The following is a 10,365-nucleotide window of genomic DNA, read 5'->3' as shown; positions in this document are numbered from 1 at the left end:
CTGCCGGAGCCCCCGCTTGTCCCCCCTGCTCTGTTCGCACCGTGGGTGGCAGCGGCTGTATTCCTCGACCCCGTTACAGCGCCAACTCGTGCGTCCCGAAACCCCCCCGTCCCACCGGGCCCTGGATGGGCCTCTTGCCGCCCCTACATCTCCCCGGGATCCTCCCAGGAGGGGGATGCCGGCGCCTCGGGGGGCTCAACCCGGAGCTCTCTATCCTCAATGACCGTCTCCAGTTCCGCCGTCTCGTTCTCTTCCACGGGGGTTCCGGCCTCGGGGTTTCCCTCTGCTCGGATACCGCCATCCCCCCGCAGACCCTGCCCCTCTGGGGGGCTGCTCTCCCCCGCGTCCACCCCCGGCGTCTCCTGCCCCACAGCGGGCATCCCATCCTGCTCCCCAACGTGCCCCTCCGCCGTCCCCTCGAGGGCAGCGCCGCCTCCTCGCGGGGGTCCCCGTGCCGGGGCGGGCAGCAGCAGCTCGGGGGGGTCCAACAGTCCGTCCCCGCTGCGGTCCCGCTGCTCCAGAGCGCGGTCCACAAGCGCGGCCACCTGCGGGGACGGGAGCGGATGGGGACGCGGTGAGAGCGGAGCTCGGCGCAGGGACCCCGCGGGGCTCGAACCCCCCGCACGCACCGCCTCGGGGCTGGGCCGCCCCTCGCCCCCCTGGGTCAGCACCGCCCCCAGCAGCTGCAGCAGCTCCAGTCCGTCCAGCTGCCCGCTCCGATCGTGATCGTGCATGGCGAAGAGGAAGAGCAGAGCTGCGGGCACGAGGCGAGCGGCGTGGGGTTGACATTCACTCAACCCCCCCCCCAGAAACGGCCGCCCTCCTCTCCCCAGCCCCTCCGCACGGCCTTACCCTGATCCCGCGTCATTTCGTCCGCGTCCCGCTGCGGGGGTCCCAAACTCCGCACGGCGCTTCGCAGCAACCTGGGCACAGCGGGGCAGGGGAGGGGGGCACGCACCGCTCCCGCCCCACGACCAGAGCCGGGTCGCCGCCCCGCAGCTCCCCAACCCCGCATCCCCACGGCTCTGCAGCCACTCGCGGGGTGCCCAAGTACCCGGCGTGCCCCCCCACCCCTCCTCCCGGCATCTCCGTGCCCCCCGGCCCCTGGGTCGAGCACTCACTGCAGAGCGGAGGGCTCCGGGCTCAGAGGGTCGGGATGCATCCCCACGGCCGCGGGGGGCTCAGGTCTGGATAGGGAATAGGAAAGGGGGGGTTTACCGGGGAGCCTCCAACCCCCGCCCGGCCCGCAGCCCCCGTGCTGCCCCCGTCCCCCGGCCTCGACCCTCAGCGTCTGCGTGCAACCCCGCAATGGCGTAACCCCCGCACCTACGTGCAACCGTGCCGTTGTGCCATTCCGCACCTGCGTGCGACCCTCGCGATCCCCGCACCGGTGTGATCCCCGCACCCGTGTGATCCCCGCACCCATGTGATCCCCGCTCCCTGCCATCCCGCACACAGCACCCTTCATCCGCACAGCCCCTCCCGCAGCTCCGCCCCCCCTCTCCTCTCCGTTCTCCCCGTACCGCAGCACTCCGTCCCTGGGAGCCGCCCGCACCGCGGCTCCGAGCAGCAGCAGCAGCAGCAGCAGCGGCGGCGGCGGGGCCTCCCGCGTGTCTCTCATCCCGCAGCCGGCGCGGCCTCACGCGTGGAACGGCCGAGCGCTCACACTCGAGGAGCTATTCCAGGTGACGGCCGCCCCGCGTCACGCACACCCGCGGGTGTTCCCCCCCCCCGCCCCGCCCCGGGCCACGTCGCCGGCCCCGCCTCGCCGCGCCCGGAGACTTCGCTTCTGCCGGCAGCGAAAGGGTTAACCGGCGTCTCTGCCCGCCGCAAAGATGGCCGCCGGCGTCACGTCCGCCCGGCCGTGGGCGTGGTCACGTCGGAGGGGGCGGGGCCTGGCGCTCCCGGTAGCGGCTGCGATGAGCGCGGAGGGGCCGAGGGGCGCCGCGCCGCTCCCGGTGCAGCTCCCGGTGCCGCCGCCGCTGTTGCTGCTGCTGGCGGCCGCCGCCGCGCTGCTCGGCTGCCTGTGGGCTCGATCCCCGCGCCGTTCCCCGCAGCCGCCCCTGCTGGCCGGCGGGCCGGGGATCCGAGCCTTCCTGCGGCGGCGCTGCCCGGCCGTGCGGGAGCCGTTCCGACCCACCGCGTGGTGCTGCGGGGGGCGGCTGCAGACCGTGAGCAGAGCGCTGCTGCAAAGCCGGCCCCGCGTCCGGTACCGCAGGTGGGGCGGGATGGGGGCGGTAGGACGGGACCGAAGGTGGGAGCGGGGACGGGGACGGGACGGGGGGAGACGGGGGGAGACGGGGACGGGACGGGGGGAGACGGGGACTGCAGCTCTGTGCGCATCCCCGCCCCGCAGCGAGGCCATCCGCACTCCCGACGGCGGGCAGCTCATCCTGGATTGGGCCGATGACGGCGGCGCCGCCGAACGTCCCACGGTGCTGTTGCTGCCGGGGCTGACGGGGAACAGCCGAGCCGCCTACATGCTGCACCTGGTGCGAGAGGCGTGCGGCGCCGGCTACAGGTGAGCGCTGGGGGCGGGGGGAGGGTCAACCCACAGCCCCTGCTGCCACCTCTCTCCTCCTTATAGGGCCGTCGTGCTCAACAACCGAGGCTGCCGCGGCGAGGAGCTGCTGGTGAGATCCTACCCAGGTCGATCCTACCCAGGTCGATCCTACCCAGGTCCCTGCCCTAAAGCCGGGGGTCTCAAACGGCTCTGTCCCCCCCAGACCCCCAGGACGTTCTGTGCCAGCAACACCGAGGACCTGGAGACGGCCATCGCGCACATCCGCTGCCAGTACCCGCACGCCCCGCTGCTGGCTGCGGGTGTATCCCTGGGAGGGTATGGCACTGAGGGGGGGGCAGGAGAGCCGGGGGGTGGCACAGGAGCGCCCCCCATCCCTGCCCGCCCCCTTGCAGGATGCAGGTGTTGAACTACCTGGCGCGGGCGGGACACGCGGCGGGGCTGGTGGCTGCCATGGCCATTTCCCCGAGCTGGGACCCCATGGAGACAACGGCGTCGCTGGAGCAGCCGCTCAACACGTGGCTCTTTAACCGGCGCTTGGCTGCCGGGCTGCGGCAGCTCGTCCGCAGGTGGGGGGCGCACCTGGATGGGGGGTTCGCCCCACCCTGCCCCCAGGTCTGCAGGCTGGGGGGTAGGGCATTACCCTGCTCTGACTTGGGGTCCTCGCAGGCACCGCGACGTGATCGGGAACACCGTGGACGTGGAGCACATCCTGAAGGTAGCGCCCACCCCCGTTCCCCGCCCCCTGCACCGAGTGCCACCCGCCACCCCCCGCTCCTCCCCTCGCCCCCAGGCTCGCACCATCCGGGAGTTCGATGAGCGTTACACCGCGCCCGCCTTCGGGTACAGCTCCTGCACGGAGTACTACCGTGCCGCCAGCCCTGCCAGCAGCCTGCACCGCATCCGCGTGCCCACGCTGTGCCTCAACGCCGCCGATGACCCCTTCTCCCCCATGCACGGTGAGTGGGGCCGGGAGGGGCCGTGCCCACCCCTACGTTGTTGTGGGGCCGGCCGCTGACCCGCGTGTCCCCCTCGCAGCCATCCCCGTGGCGGCCGCCTGGCACCTGCCCCACGTGGCGCTGCTGGTGACGTCTCGTGGAGGCCACATCGGGTTCCTGGAGGGGCTCCTGCCGTGGCACGGCGGCCTCATGGAGCGCCTCTTCCTGCAGTTTGTCACCGCCGTGTTCCAGCACGGGGAGGAGCTGCAGGGGCTGCAGGGTGAGGGGGCTGCGGAGGAGGTCAGCACCTGCTGTCCCCCGTGAACCCGCTCCAAGTCCCAATAAACCCATTCCCGTCCCCACTGGCCCCTCTCCCACCCCTATGGCCCCACTCCTATCCCCCTCCCACCCCAGGGTAAAGTATGTGGACAGGGAGGCCGCCAGATCCTTACAGCCCCAGCACATACAACACCTTCACGCTCTGGGTTTAATGGTGGGGACAAGAAGCAGCTCCAGCCCAGCTACTGCCATGCTGCGTTCCATTGCCTTGCTAGCACTGCATCCCAAGGTGGTCCCACTCCCACAGCTGGATCCATCCATCCCCCAATACTTCCTAGAGGAAGCCAGGGAAGGCAATCTGCAGCAGCACGATGCTGCCCACGATGAGCGCGGCACACAGCAGCAGCAGCAGCCAGATGGGCAGCGACCCTGGGGGGGGGGGGAGAATGGAAGCTGAGAGAGGTGGGGTCCTTGGGGGTGTCCCGGCCCCACAGCCCCACACACATACGGCGGGCAGGAAGCAGGTGCAGCTTGCAGCGGCTGTCCACGGCCACGCTGAGCAGTGCTGCCTCGTTCCCCGCCAGCAGCTCCCGTCCTTGCTCACTCTCAGGCACGAAGGCCACATCAGTGACGACGATGCCATGTGCCTCCTTCACGTAGTACAGCCTCTGAAGGGGGACACACACGAGGTGGTGGTGGCCCCGGTGCCCGCTCTGTACCCTCCCTGTGTCACACTCACCTGCAGTGAGAAGGCGATGTGCACAGCGACGGAGCCGGTGACGGTGCCCAGCCCCAGGAAGGTGCCCGAATCACTGTGGGGAGAGGGACGGTGAGCAGGGCTGGGAGCAGGTGGGGGCAGCGGGGAACCTCCTCACATACCTGACGGAGAGGCAGGAGATGACCTCGGAGCCGCAGGGCCGTGTCAGCAGCGGCAGGAAGGTGCCCCCGTCCCACTTGGTCAGGTAGCAGGGCGGTGGACGGCGCTCCCGCTTGTGGGGCACCTGCACCGTGTAGAGCCGCAGCGCCCCGCAGTCGTCCTCCACCGCCCCGAAGCTGGTATGGGGGAGCAAAGGTGAGCTGAGGCCGTGCTGCCAGGGGACGGCCCCGCGGGGTCACCACCACTGTCCCACGGCACGGCCCCGCGGCCAGCCTCGCACCCACCGGCAGGCCTGGTAGCGGTACGCGGTGCTGGGGACGCCGGGCAGGTTCTCGTTCCATTGCAGCCCGGTCACCAGCTGGTCCCGCTGCCACACGCGGCACTGCAGGTCCCGTCCCGCCGTCACCACCTGCTGGGCACACGCGGCTCATTCGGCCGCTCGGGGCTGCGCGCCCCCCCCAGCCCGCGCCCCCCCTCCCCACCTTATTGTCGGGGCCCAGCGTGATGTCCTCGATCTCCCCATCGTGCGCCTTGAACTCCAGCGCCTTCTTCATGCTGGGGAACTGTGACGGCCGTCAGCGGATCCCCGATAGGCGACCCCTCCTCCCGGACCCTCCCGCTCCGCTCCCACCTCCCAGAGCCGCAGGAATCCGTCGGCTCCGCCGGTGACGAGCAACGTGCCGTCGGCGCTGAAGCGCACGGCCTTCTGCAGCGCGTCGGGGCTGAAGTCGGTGCGCACGCGGTGCAGACTCTCCACCGACACCTCTCCGCCGCCGCTCCTCGTCTCGCCGCGCTCCGCGGGGCCGGCGCCCTTCCTCCTGCGCGGGCCTTTCTCCGCCGCGGCTGCGGGACCGGAGAGCGGCCGGCTGAGCGCCCCGCACGTCGTCCCCGGCCTCCCGTCGCCCCGCAGCCCCGCTCACCGTCGCCGCCTCCCTTGCCGGCCGCCCGCACGCAGAGCCGCAGGATGTGGCAGCTGTGGTCCTGCCCCGCCGCGATGAAGTCCCCGCTGAGCGCCATGCTCATGGTGGCGCGGGTCTCGGTGTCGTGGCAATGCAGCAGCGACGCGCTCAGCCGCCCCCCGATCTGCTCCAGCTTCAGGAAGTGCTGCGGGGACGCCGCCGCTCAGCTCCGCGCCCCGGGAGCCCCGCACTCGTTCCCCCCCCCGTCGCCCCCCGCACCGCACCGCACCACTCCATTGCCGATCCCGGTTTTGGCCGCTCCTCCGCCTCCAGCGGTGATGGCGAGGCCGCGGCGCGGGTGCAGCCGCACGGTGTAAAGCGGGAAGGGCGCCCGGTACAGCTCGGTCGGGCGCGGCGCCATTGCGGGAACGGCGCGCCGCGTCAGCGCCCCGCCCCCTATAGGCCCCGCCCACATATAGGCTCCGCCCCCCGCACTTTAAGCCCCGCCCCCTGCGCGGTGCCGTCCCCACGCGTGCCCCGCCGCCCCACGCTACCGCACGACGCCGCAGCCCCGTGGGCACCCCCCGGCCCCGCAGGACCCCGTTGTTCTCCATAACGGTTTATTGAAATGCAGGTAGGAAGAGAGCACAGCGCGGTACCGCTCCGCATTGTGCTCCCACCCACGGCCCCCCCCCCGGGCAGCACCGGCCCCGCGGGGCTCCCGTGTCCCCCCGGCTGCGCTCAGAAGGCCGTCTCCTGCAGCGCGTAGGCAGGCGGCCCGTAGCCCTGCTCCTCCGAGCCGTCCCGTGGCGCAGCACCCAGCCCGTTGGGAATGCGCTTCTCGGCTGTGGGTGATGGATGGGGGGCGTCCTGCGGGCACACGGCGAGGGGGGGCAGTCGGGCTGTGCACAGACACCCCCCTCCCCACAACCCGATGCCCCCTGTCCCGCTGCGAGCCGCTCACCTGCGTGGGGAAGCGCACCCCGCAGCACAGGCGCTGCCGGTAGCGGGCGGGCAGGCAGCGCAACAGCCGCGGCAGCACCGGGAAAATGGTGCGGGGATCCACGGCAGAGGGCGGTGTGGGGCCTGGGGGGGTCATAGGGGTGAGAGGGATGCTGGGGGGGGAGCAGCACCCGGCCCCACATCCGGCACCCACCAGTGAGCAGGCTGACCAGGAGCCCCACCGCGATGACGGTGGTGGAGTTGTGGGCGCTGTACCACATGTAGGAGAGGCTGTAGAACTTCTGCAGGCCTGTGGGGCTGGGGGGGGAAAGGCGGTGAGGGGGGGGGTGCAAGTCAGACCCTCACAGACCACCCCCATCACCCCCACGGTGCTCACCTCGGGGGGGGCGTCGTGGTGGGGGTGAGCAGCGTGGTGGTGAGCACGGCTGGTGTGGTCAGGTTGATGGGGAGGGACACGGTGCTGTTGGCCGGGGGGGTGGCACCCCCCGTGCTGGCCACCAGGCTGCCGATGCCCACCCAGAAGGCCATGGCCAGCCCGGCCAGCAGCCCCACTACTGCACCCTGCGGGGGGGAGAGGCACTCAGCCACTTGGTGGCACCTGACAGGGTAGCTGTGGTGGGGGGAGAGGGACCCGGGGGTACTCACTGTGGAGTTGGCACAGGGGAAGAACATCCCCAGGCAGAAGAGCCCCAGCAGCGGCCCCCCCACCATGCCGAAGATACTGATGGCCGCCTGCGGGGAGATGGTACCATTTTGGGGCCGAGGGGGGGAAATAGGGACTGCAAGGCTGGGGATGACCCCAGCACCCCATCACCTACCTGCAGCACAGGGCCCAGCATGGAGGACACGTAGGCCATCCCCAGGCACAGCAGCCCGTAGCCAAAAGCTGGGGATGGATGGATGGATGGATGGAGGGGGTTCAGGGCCCTGCCAGGACCCTGCTGCCCCCCCCACGTCCCATGCCCCCCGCTCACCCAGGAGCTTGGAGAGCAGCGTGGCACGCGACTCTGACAGCCCAGGGCAGTGCGGCCGCACCAGGTCCTCCATCGTCACCGTCGCCAGCGAGTTGAAGGCGGAGGAGATGGTGCTGGGGGGGAGGAGGAGGGAAAGGAGCAGCAAGGGGACTCAGCCGGGCCCTAAGCCCACCATCCCCTGTTATAGCACCTACCTGAGGGAGCCGCTGAAGAGACAGGCGACAAAGAGGCCAGGCAGCCCTGGCAGGTCCCGCAGCACATCCATCACAAAGTACAGCACCAGCTGCGGGGGGCGCGGGGTAAGCGTGGCACTGGGAGGGGAGGGGGCTGTCGGGGTGGGGGAGTGCTGCACCCACCTGGTCGGAGCTGATGTGGGTGCCGCTGGGGACCAGCGGGTGCTCGAGGTCGTAGACGAACATGACGAGGCCGGTGAGGCAGCTGAGGCACAGTACAATCTGCTGGCAGGGGAAGACGGCGTAGCAGGAGCTGCGGGCGCCACAGGAGCGTCAGAGGTGGGCAGAGAGGGAAGCGGGGTCCCCACGCTGCCCCCACCGCACTCACAGCACCGCCTGCCTCTCGCTGCGGGAGCTCAGGTAGCGCTGCACTTGCGCCTGGTTCACGCCGTACAGCGACAGCATCATGAAGACCCCCCCGAAAGCCAGCGTCCAGAAGGTGTGCCGCACGTAGGGGTCAGGGTCCAGGCTGCGGGGACACATAAGAGTCACGGCCGTGCCAGCATCCCATCCCCCGCCCCTTCGCGAGTCCCAGCTGTGCTGCCGCCCCCATCCCAGCCCTGCAGTGCGGCTCACTCGATGCCGGAGATCTTGCCCTGCTGCTCGGCCAGGTGCCACACGCGGGCCATGCCCCCCACGCGCCGTGCGCCCACCACGATGACGGCCAGCTGCCCCGCAAACATCACCAGCGTCTGGAACACGTCTGTCCAGATGACGGCCTTCAGCCCTCCCTGCAGAAGGACACAGCTGTCATCGCTGCCCCTTTAAGGGCTGGGCACACATGAGTGGCTGCGAGGCACGGTGACAGCACTCACCAATGTAGTGTATAGCGTGCAGACCAGCCCGATGGTGAGCACCGCGCTCCAGAGGTCAAAGCCTGTCACTGGGGGCCATTAAGGAGAGATGAGGATGGCAGCCACCACGCCACAGGGGCCCCTAACCACCCTCCTGAGCCCTTACCTGCATTGAGCGCCAGCGCGGGCGCGTAGAGCACCACTCCCATGTAGATGACCTGTAGGAACAGTGAGCTGCAGCCCCTTCATGTGCCCCCTCCCCGGGACCCCAAACCCGGCCCTCACCATCTGGAAGATGAAGGTGATGGTGCCAAAGATGCGCACGGTCTTGTTGAAGCGCAGCTCCAAGTACTGGAGGGGGGAGAAGAAGAAACGGCTGGGTCAGGGGTGCATCCCCACCCCGACGCGGGGCATGAGAAGGGCGCGGGACCCCCTTTCCACTCACCTCGTAGGTGCTGGTGATCTGCAGGCGGTAGAAGACGGGGATGAAGACGTGAGCGGGGATGAGCAGCCCCAGGAAATAGGAGCAGCCCAGGAACCAGTACTCGGTGCCGAAGCGATAGATCTCGGCCGGCACCCCCAGGATGGCCACCGCCGACTGGAAGGTGGCCAGCAGGGACAGGGCGACGGGTAGGAAGCTCATGCTGCGATTGGCCAGCAGGAATTCCTGCACCGTGCGCTGCCGCCCGCCGCTCAGGGCGTAGAACAGCCCGATGGCCGCCGACAGCACCAGCAGCAGCACGAAGATGCTGTAGTCCGCCGTCGAGAACTCCATGGCGAGTGTCCTCCGCCGCCCCGCCACCACCCCCACCTTTCCGGTTCATGGGCGGAGGGGCCCGGCCGGCAGCGCCCGGCGCTGCGGGAGGTGGCGACGGCGAATCCGGCCCCGCTCGTCCTCGCGGGGACCTTCGCTCCGGAGTTCTCGGCCCGCCTCAAGGACCTGGGGGGGGGACGACGCAGCCGGGAGGGGTCACCGCAGCCTTCCCCTCCCCGCTCCCCCCGCAGCTCGTCTCCGGGCCAAAGGCGAACGCGGCAGCCCCGCCCGACGCCGATCCCGGGTCCCCTCAGCCGGTAAGACCGGCACGGCCGGAGCCGGACGGACGGGCTCTGCGTGGGGCAGCCGGGCTCCGTGCGGGACGAACCCGCCGCTCTGCCCGCACTTTGTTAATGCGCACCACCCCCTGCTGGGGCCGCGCTACGACGGGGCGGGCGGCGCTGATCCGAGCAGGAATGCGGCTGGATCAGCCCCGCGTCGCCGTGCCCGGAGCGAGGAGCGGGGGTTGGCGGTGCCGAGAGGAGCCGAAGGGCAGCGCTGCCCGCCCCGCCCGCACAGCGGCCATGGTCCAAGGTCACCCACCGCGCTCCGAGACACAACACGGGGCAATCCCCCCCCGCCCCGTCCTGGCCCATTGCCCCACGTTCCGGCCCGGTGCTCCGGGTTCCACCCGCGTCCCGTGCAGGCGGCGGCGTCCCGCGGTGTCCCCGCACGGCTCCCGGTGCCCCCGTGACCTCAGCCCGCGGCTCCGCTCCCGGTGTCGCCGTTCCCACGTCCCCTCACTGCCCTCCCCGCGTCCCGGAGCCCCGCGATCCCGGCCCGCCGCCTCCCTCCCGTTGCCGCTCCCTCTCCCTCGCCGTCCGCAGCCCGAGGGCCCGCACCGACTCCCGCCGCAGCCCCGATCCCGCCGCCCGCTCCTCATCCCCCGCCTCGACCCCGCCGCCCCCCGCCGGAGCCCGTTTCCCGCCGTCCCGGTTCCCCGCGGCATTACGGCCCCGCGCGGGACTCCTCGTGCATCGCACGGTCCCGTTCCGCGCCGCCACTCACCGGGCGGTTGCCCGGCTCAGCCCACGTGCGCCTGACAACGCCGCGGCGCACGCTGATGACGTCAC

The 10,365-nt window shown here is 71.2% G+C and overlaps 4 protein-coding genes across 7 annotated transcripts; 1 reads left to right on the top strand and 3 right to left on the bottom strand.

Annotated features, from left to right (window-relative positions):
- Positions 1-26: 26 nt before the first annotated feature.
- On the bottom strand, positions 27-1,710 carry CGREF1 (cell growth regulator with EF-hand domain 1). 2 transcript variants are annotated; one of them, XM_072332635.1, is made up of 6 exons: positions 1,524-1,710; positions 1,122-1,187; positions 853-923; positions 630-754; positions 186-545; positions 38-149 (listed from the first exon to the last, which is right to left on the bottom strand). In XM_072332635.1, exons 1-6 carry the CDS (start codon positions 1,619-1,621, stop codon positions 144-146), a joined length of 726 nt encoding a protein of 241 aa, XP_072188736.1. In that variant the 5' UTR covers positions 1,622-1,710; the 3' UTR covers positions 38-143. The 2 variants fall into 2 exon arrangements, with proteins under 2 accessions (XP_072188735.1, XP_072188736.1); XM_072332634.1 differs by having other exon boundaries at positions 27-545.
- A 71-nt stretch (positions 1,711-1,781) lies between these two features.
- Positions 1,782-3,966, top strand: ABHD1 (abhydrolase domain containing 1). Of its 2 annotated transcripts, XM_072331845.1 has the most exons (9): positions 1,782-2,218; positions 2,357-2,521; positions 2,588-2,633; positions 2,727-2,839; positions 2,917-3,090; positions 3,191-3,239; positions 3,315-3,480; positions 3,560-3,739; positions 3,874-3,966. In XM_072331845.1, the coding sequence occupies exons 1-9, from the start codon at positions 1,836-1,838 to the stop codon at positions 3,876-3,878; spliced, it is 1,281 nt and encodes a 426-aa protein (XP_072187946.1). In that variant the 5' UTR covers positions 1,782-1,835; the 3' UTR covers positions 3,879-3,966. The 2 variants fall into 2 exon arrangements, with proteins under 2 accessions (XP_072187946.1, XP_072187945.1); XM_072331844.1 differs by lacking the exon at positions 3,874-3,966 and having other exon boundaries at positions 1,783-2,218; positions 3,560-3,850.
- Positions 3,967-4,025: 59 nt separating this feature from the next.
- On the bottom strand, positions 4,026-5,979 carry PREB (prolactin regulatory element binding). Of its 2 annotated transcripts, none has more exons than XM_072331846.1 (9): positions 5,804-5,979; positions 5,536-5,719; positions 5,247-5,458; positions 5,098-5,178; positions 4,900-5,027; positions 4,618-4,791; positions 4,478-4,550; positions 4,247-4,406; positions 4,026-4,167 (listed from the first exon to the last, which is right to left on the bottom strand). In XM_072331846.1, the coding sequence occupies exons 1-9, from the start codon at positions 5,933-5,935 to the stop codon at positions 4,073-4,075; spliced, it is 1,239 nt and encodes a 412-aa protein (XP_072187947.1). In that variant the 5' UTR covers positions 5,936-5,979; the 3' UTR covers positions 4,026-4,072. The 2 variants fall into 2 exon arrangements, with proteins under 2 accessions (XP_072187947.1, XP_072187948.1); XM_072331847.1 differs by having other exon boundaries at positions 4,900-5,024.
- Positions 5,980-6,117: 138 nt separating this feature from the next.
- On the bottom strand, positions 6,118-9,288 carry SLC5A6 (solute carrier family 5 member 6). The gene is made up of 15 exons (XM_072333219.1): positions 8,924-9,288; positions 8,764-8,829; positions 8,645-8,696; positions 8,500-8,567; positions 8,261-8,415; positions 8,013-8,153; positions 7,808-7,937; positions 7,646-7,734; positions 7,452-7,564; positions 7,296-7,363; positions 7,123-7,209; positions 6,854-7,038; positions 6,671-6,774; positions 6,479-6,600; positions 6,118-6,384 (listed from the first exon to the last, which is right to left on the bottom strand). Exons 1-15 carry the CDS (start codon positions 9,251-9,253, stop codon positions 6,256-6,258), a joined length of 1,839 nt encoding a protein of 612 aa, XP_072189320.1. The 5' UTR covers positions 9,254-9,288; the 3' UTR covers positions 6,118-6,255.
- Positions 9,289-10,365: the final 1,077 nt, after the last annotated feature.

Source organism: Excalfactoria chinensis, chromosome 3 (genome assembly GCF_039878825.1).
Source record: "Excalfactoria chinensis isolate bCotChi1 chromosome 3, bCotChi1.hap2, whole genome shotgun sequence".
In the NCBI taxonomy this organism is placed as follows: domain Eukaryota; kingdom Metazoa; phylum Chordata; class Aves; order Galliformes; family Phasianidae; genus Excalfactoria; species Excalfactoria chinensis.
The sequence above is the reverse complement of the archived record's forward strand: the minus strand, read 5'-3'. Positions and strand labels throughout refer to the sequence as shown.

Coding starts and splice junctions, on each gene's coding strand:
- CGREF1 (XM_072332634.1), bottom strand. CDS start 1,621: ATGAGAGACACGCGGGAGGCCCCGCCGCCGCCGCTGCTGCTGCTGCTG. Junction 1,188..1,523: donor CCCAGGGACGGAGTGCTGCG/GTACGGGGAGAA, acceptor TTCCCTATCCAG/ACCTGAGCCCCCCGCGGCCG. Junction 924..1,121: donor CCGGAGCCCTCCGCTCTGCA/GTGAGTGCTCGA, acceptor CGCTGTGCCCAG/GTTGCTGCGAAGCGCCGTGC.
- ABHD1 (XM_072331844.1), top strand. CDS start 1,836: ATGGCCGCCGGCGTCACGTCCGCCCGGCCGTGGGCGTGGTCACGTCGG. Junction 2,840..2,916: donor GCGGGTGTATCCCTGGGAGG/GTATGGCACTGA, acceptor GCCCCCTTGCAG/GATGCAGGTGTTGAACTACC. Junction 3,091..3,190: donor CTGCGGCAGCTCGTCCGCAG/GTGGGGGGCGCA, acceptor GGGTCCTCGCAG/GCACCGCGACGTGATCGGGA.
- PREB (XM_072331846.1), bottom strand. CDS start 5,935: ATGGCGCCGCGCCCGACCGAGCTGTACCGGGCGCCCTTCCCGCTTTAC. Junction 5,720..5,803: donor CCGGGATCGGCAATGGAGTG/GTGCGGTGCGGT, acceptor GCGTCCCCGCAG/CACTTCCTGAAGCTGGAGCA. Junction 4,551..4,617: donor ATCTCCTGCCTCTCCGTCAG/GTATGTGAGGAG, acceptor CTCTCCCCACAG/TGATTCGGGCACCTTCCTGG.
- SLC5A6 (XM_072333219.1), bottom strand. CDS start 9,253: ATGGAGTTCTCGACGGCGGACTACAGCATCTTCGTGCTGCTGCTGGTG. Junction 7,210..7,295: donor TGCTGGGCCCTGTGCTGCAG/GTAGGTGATGGG, acceptor ATCTCCCCGCAG/GCGGCCATCAGTATCTTCGG. Junction 6,775..6,853: donor ACCACGACGCCCCCCCCGAG/GTGAGCACCGTG, acceptor TTCCCCCCCCAG/CCCCACAGGCCTGCAGAAGT.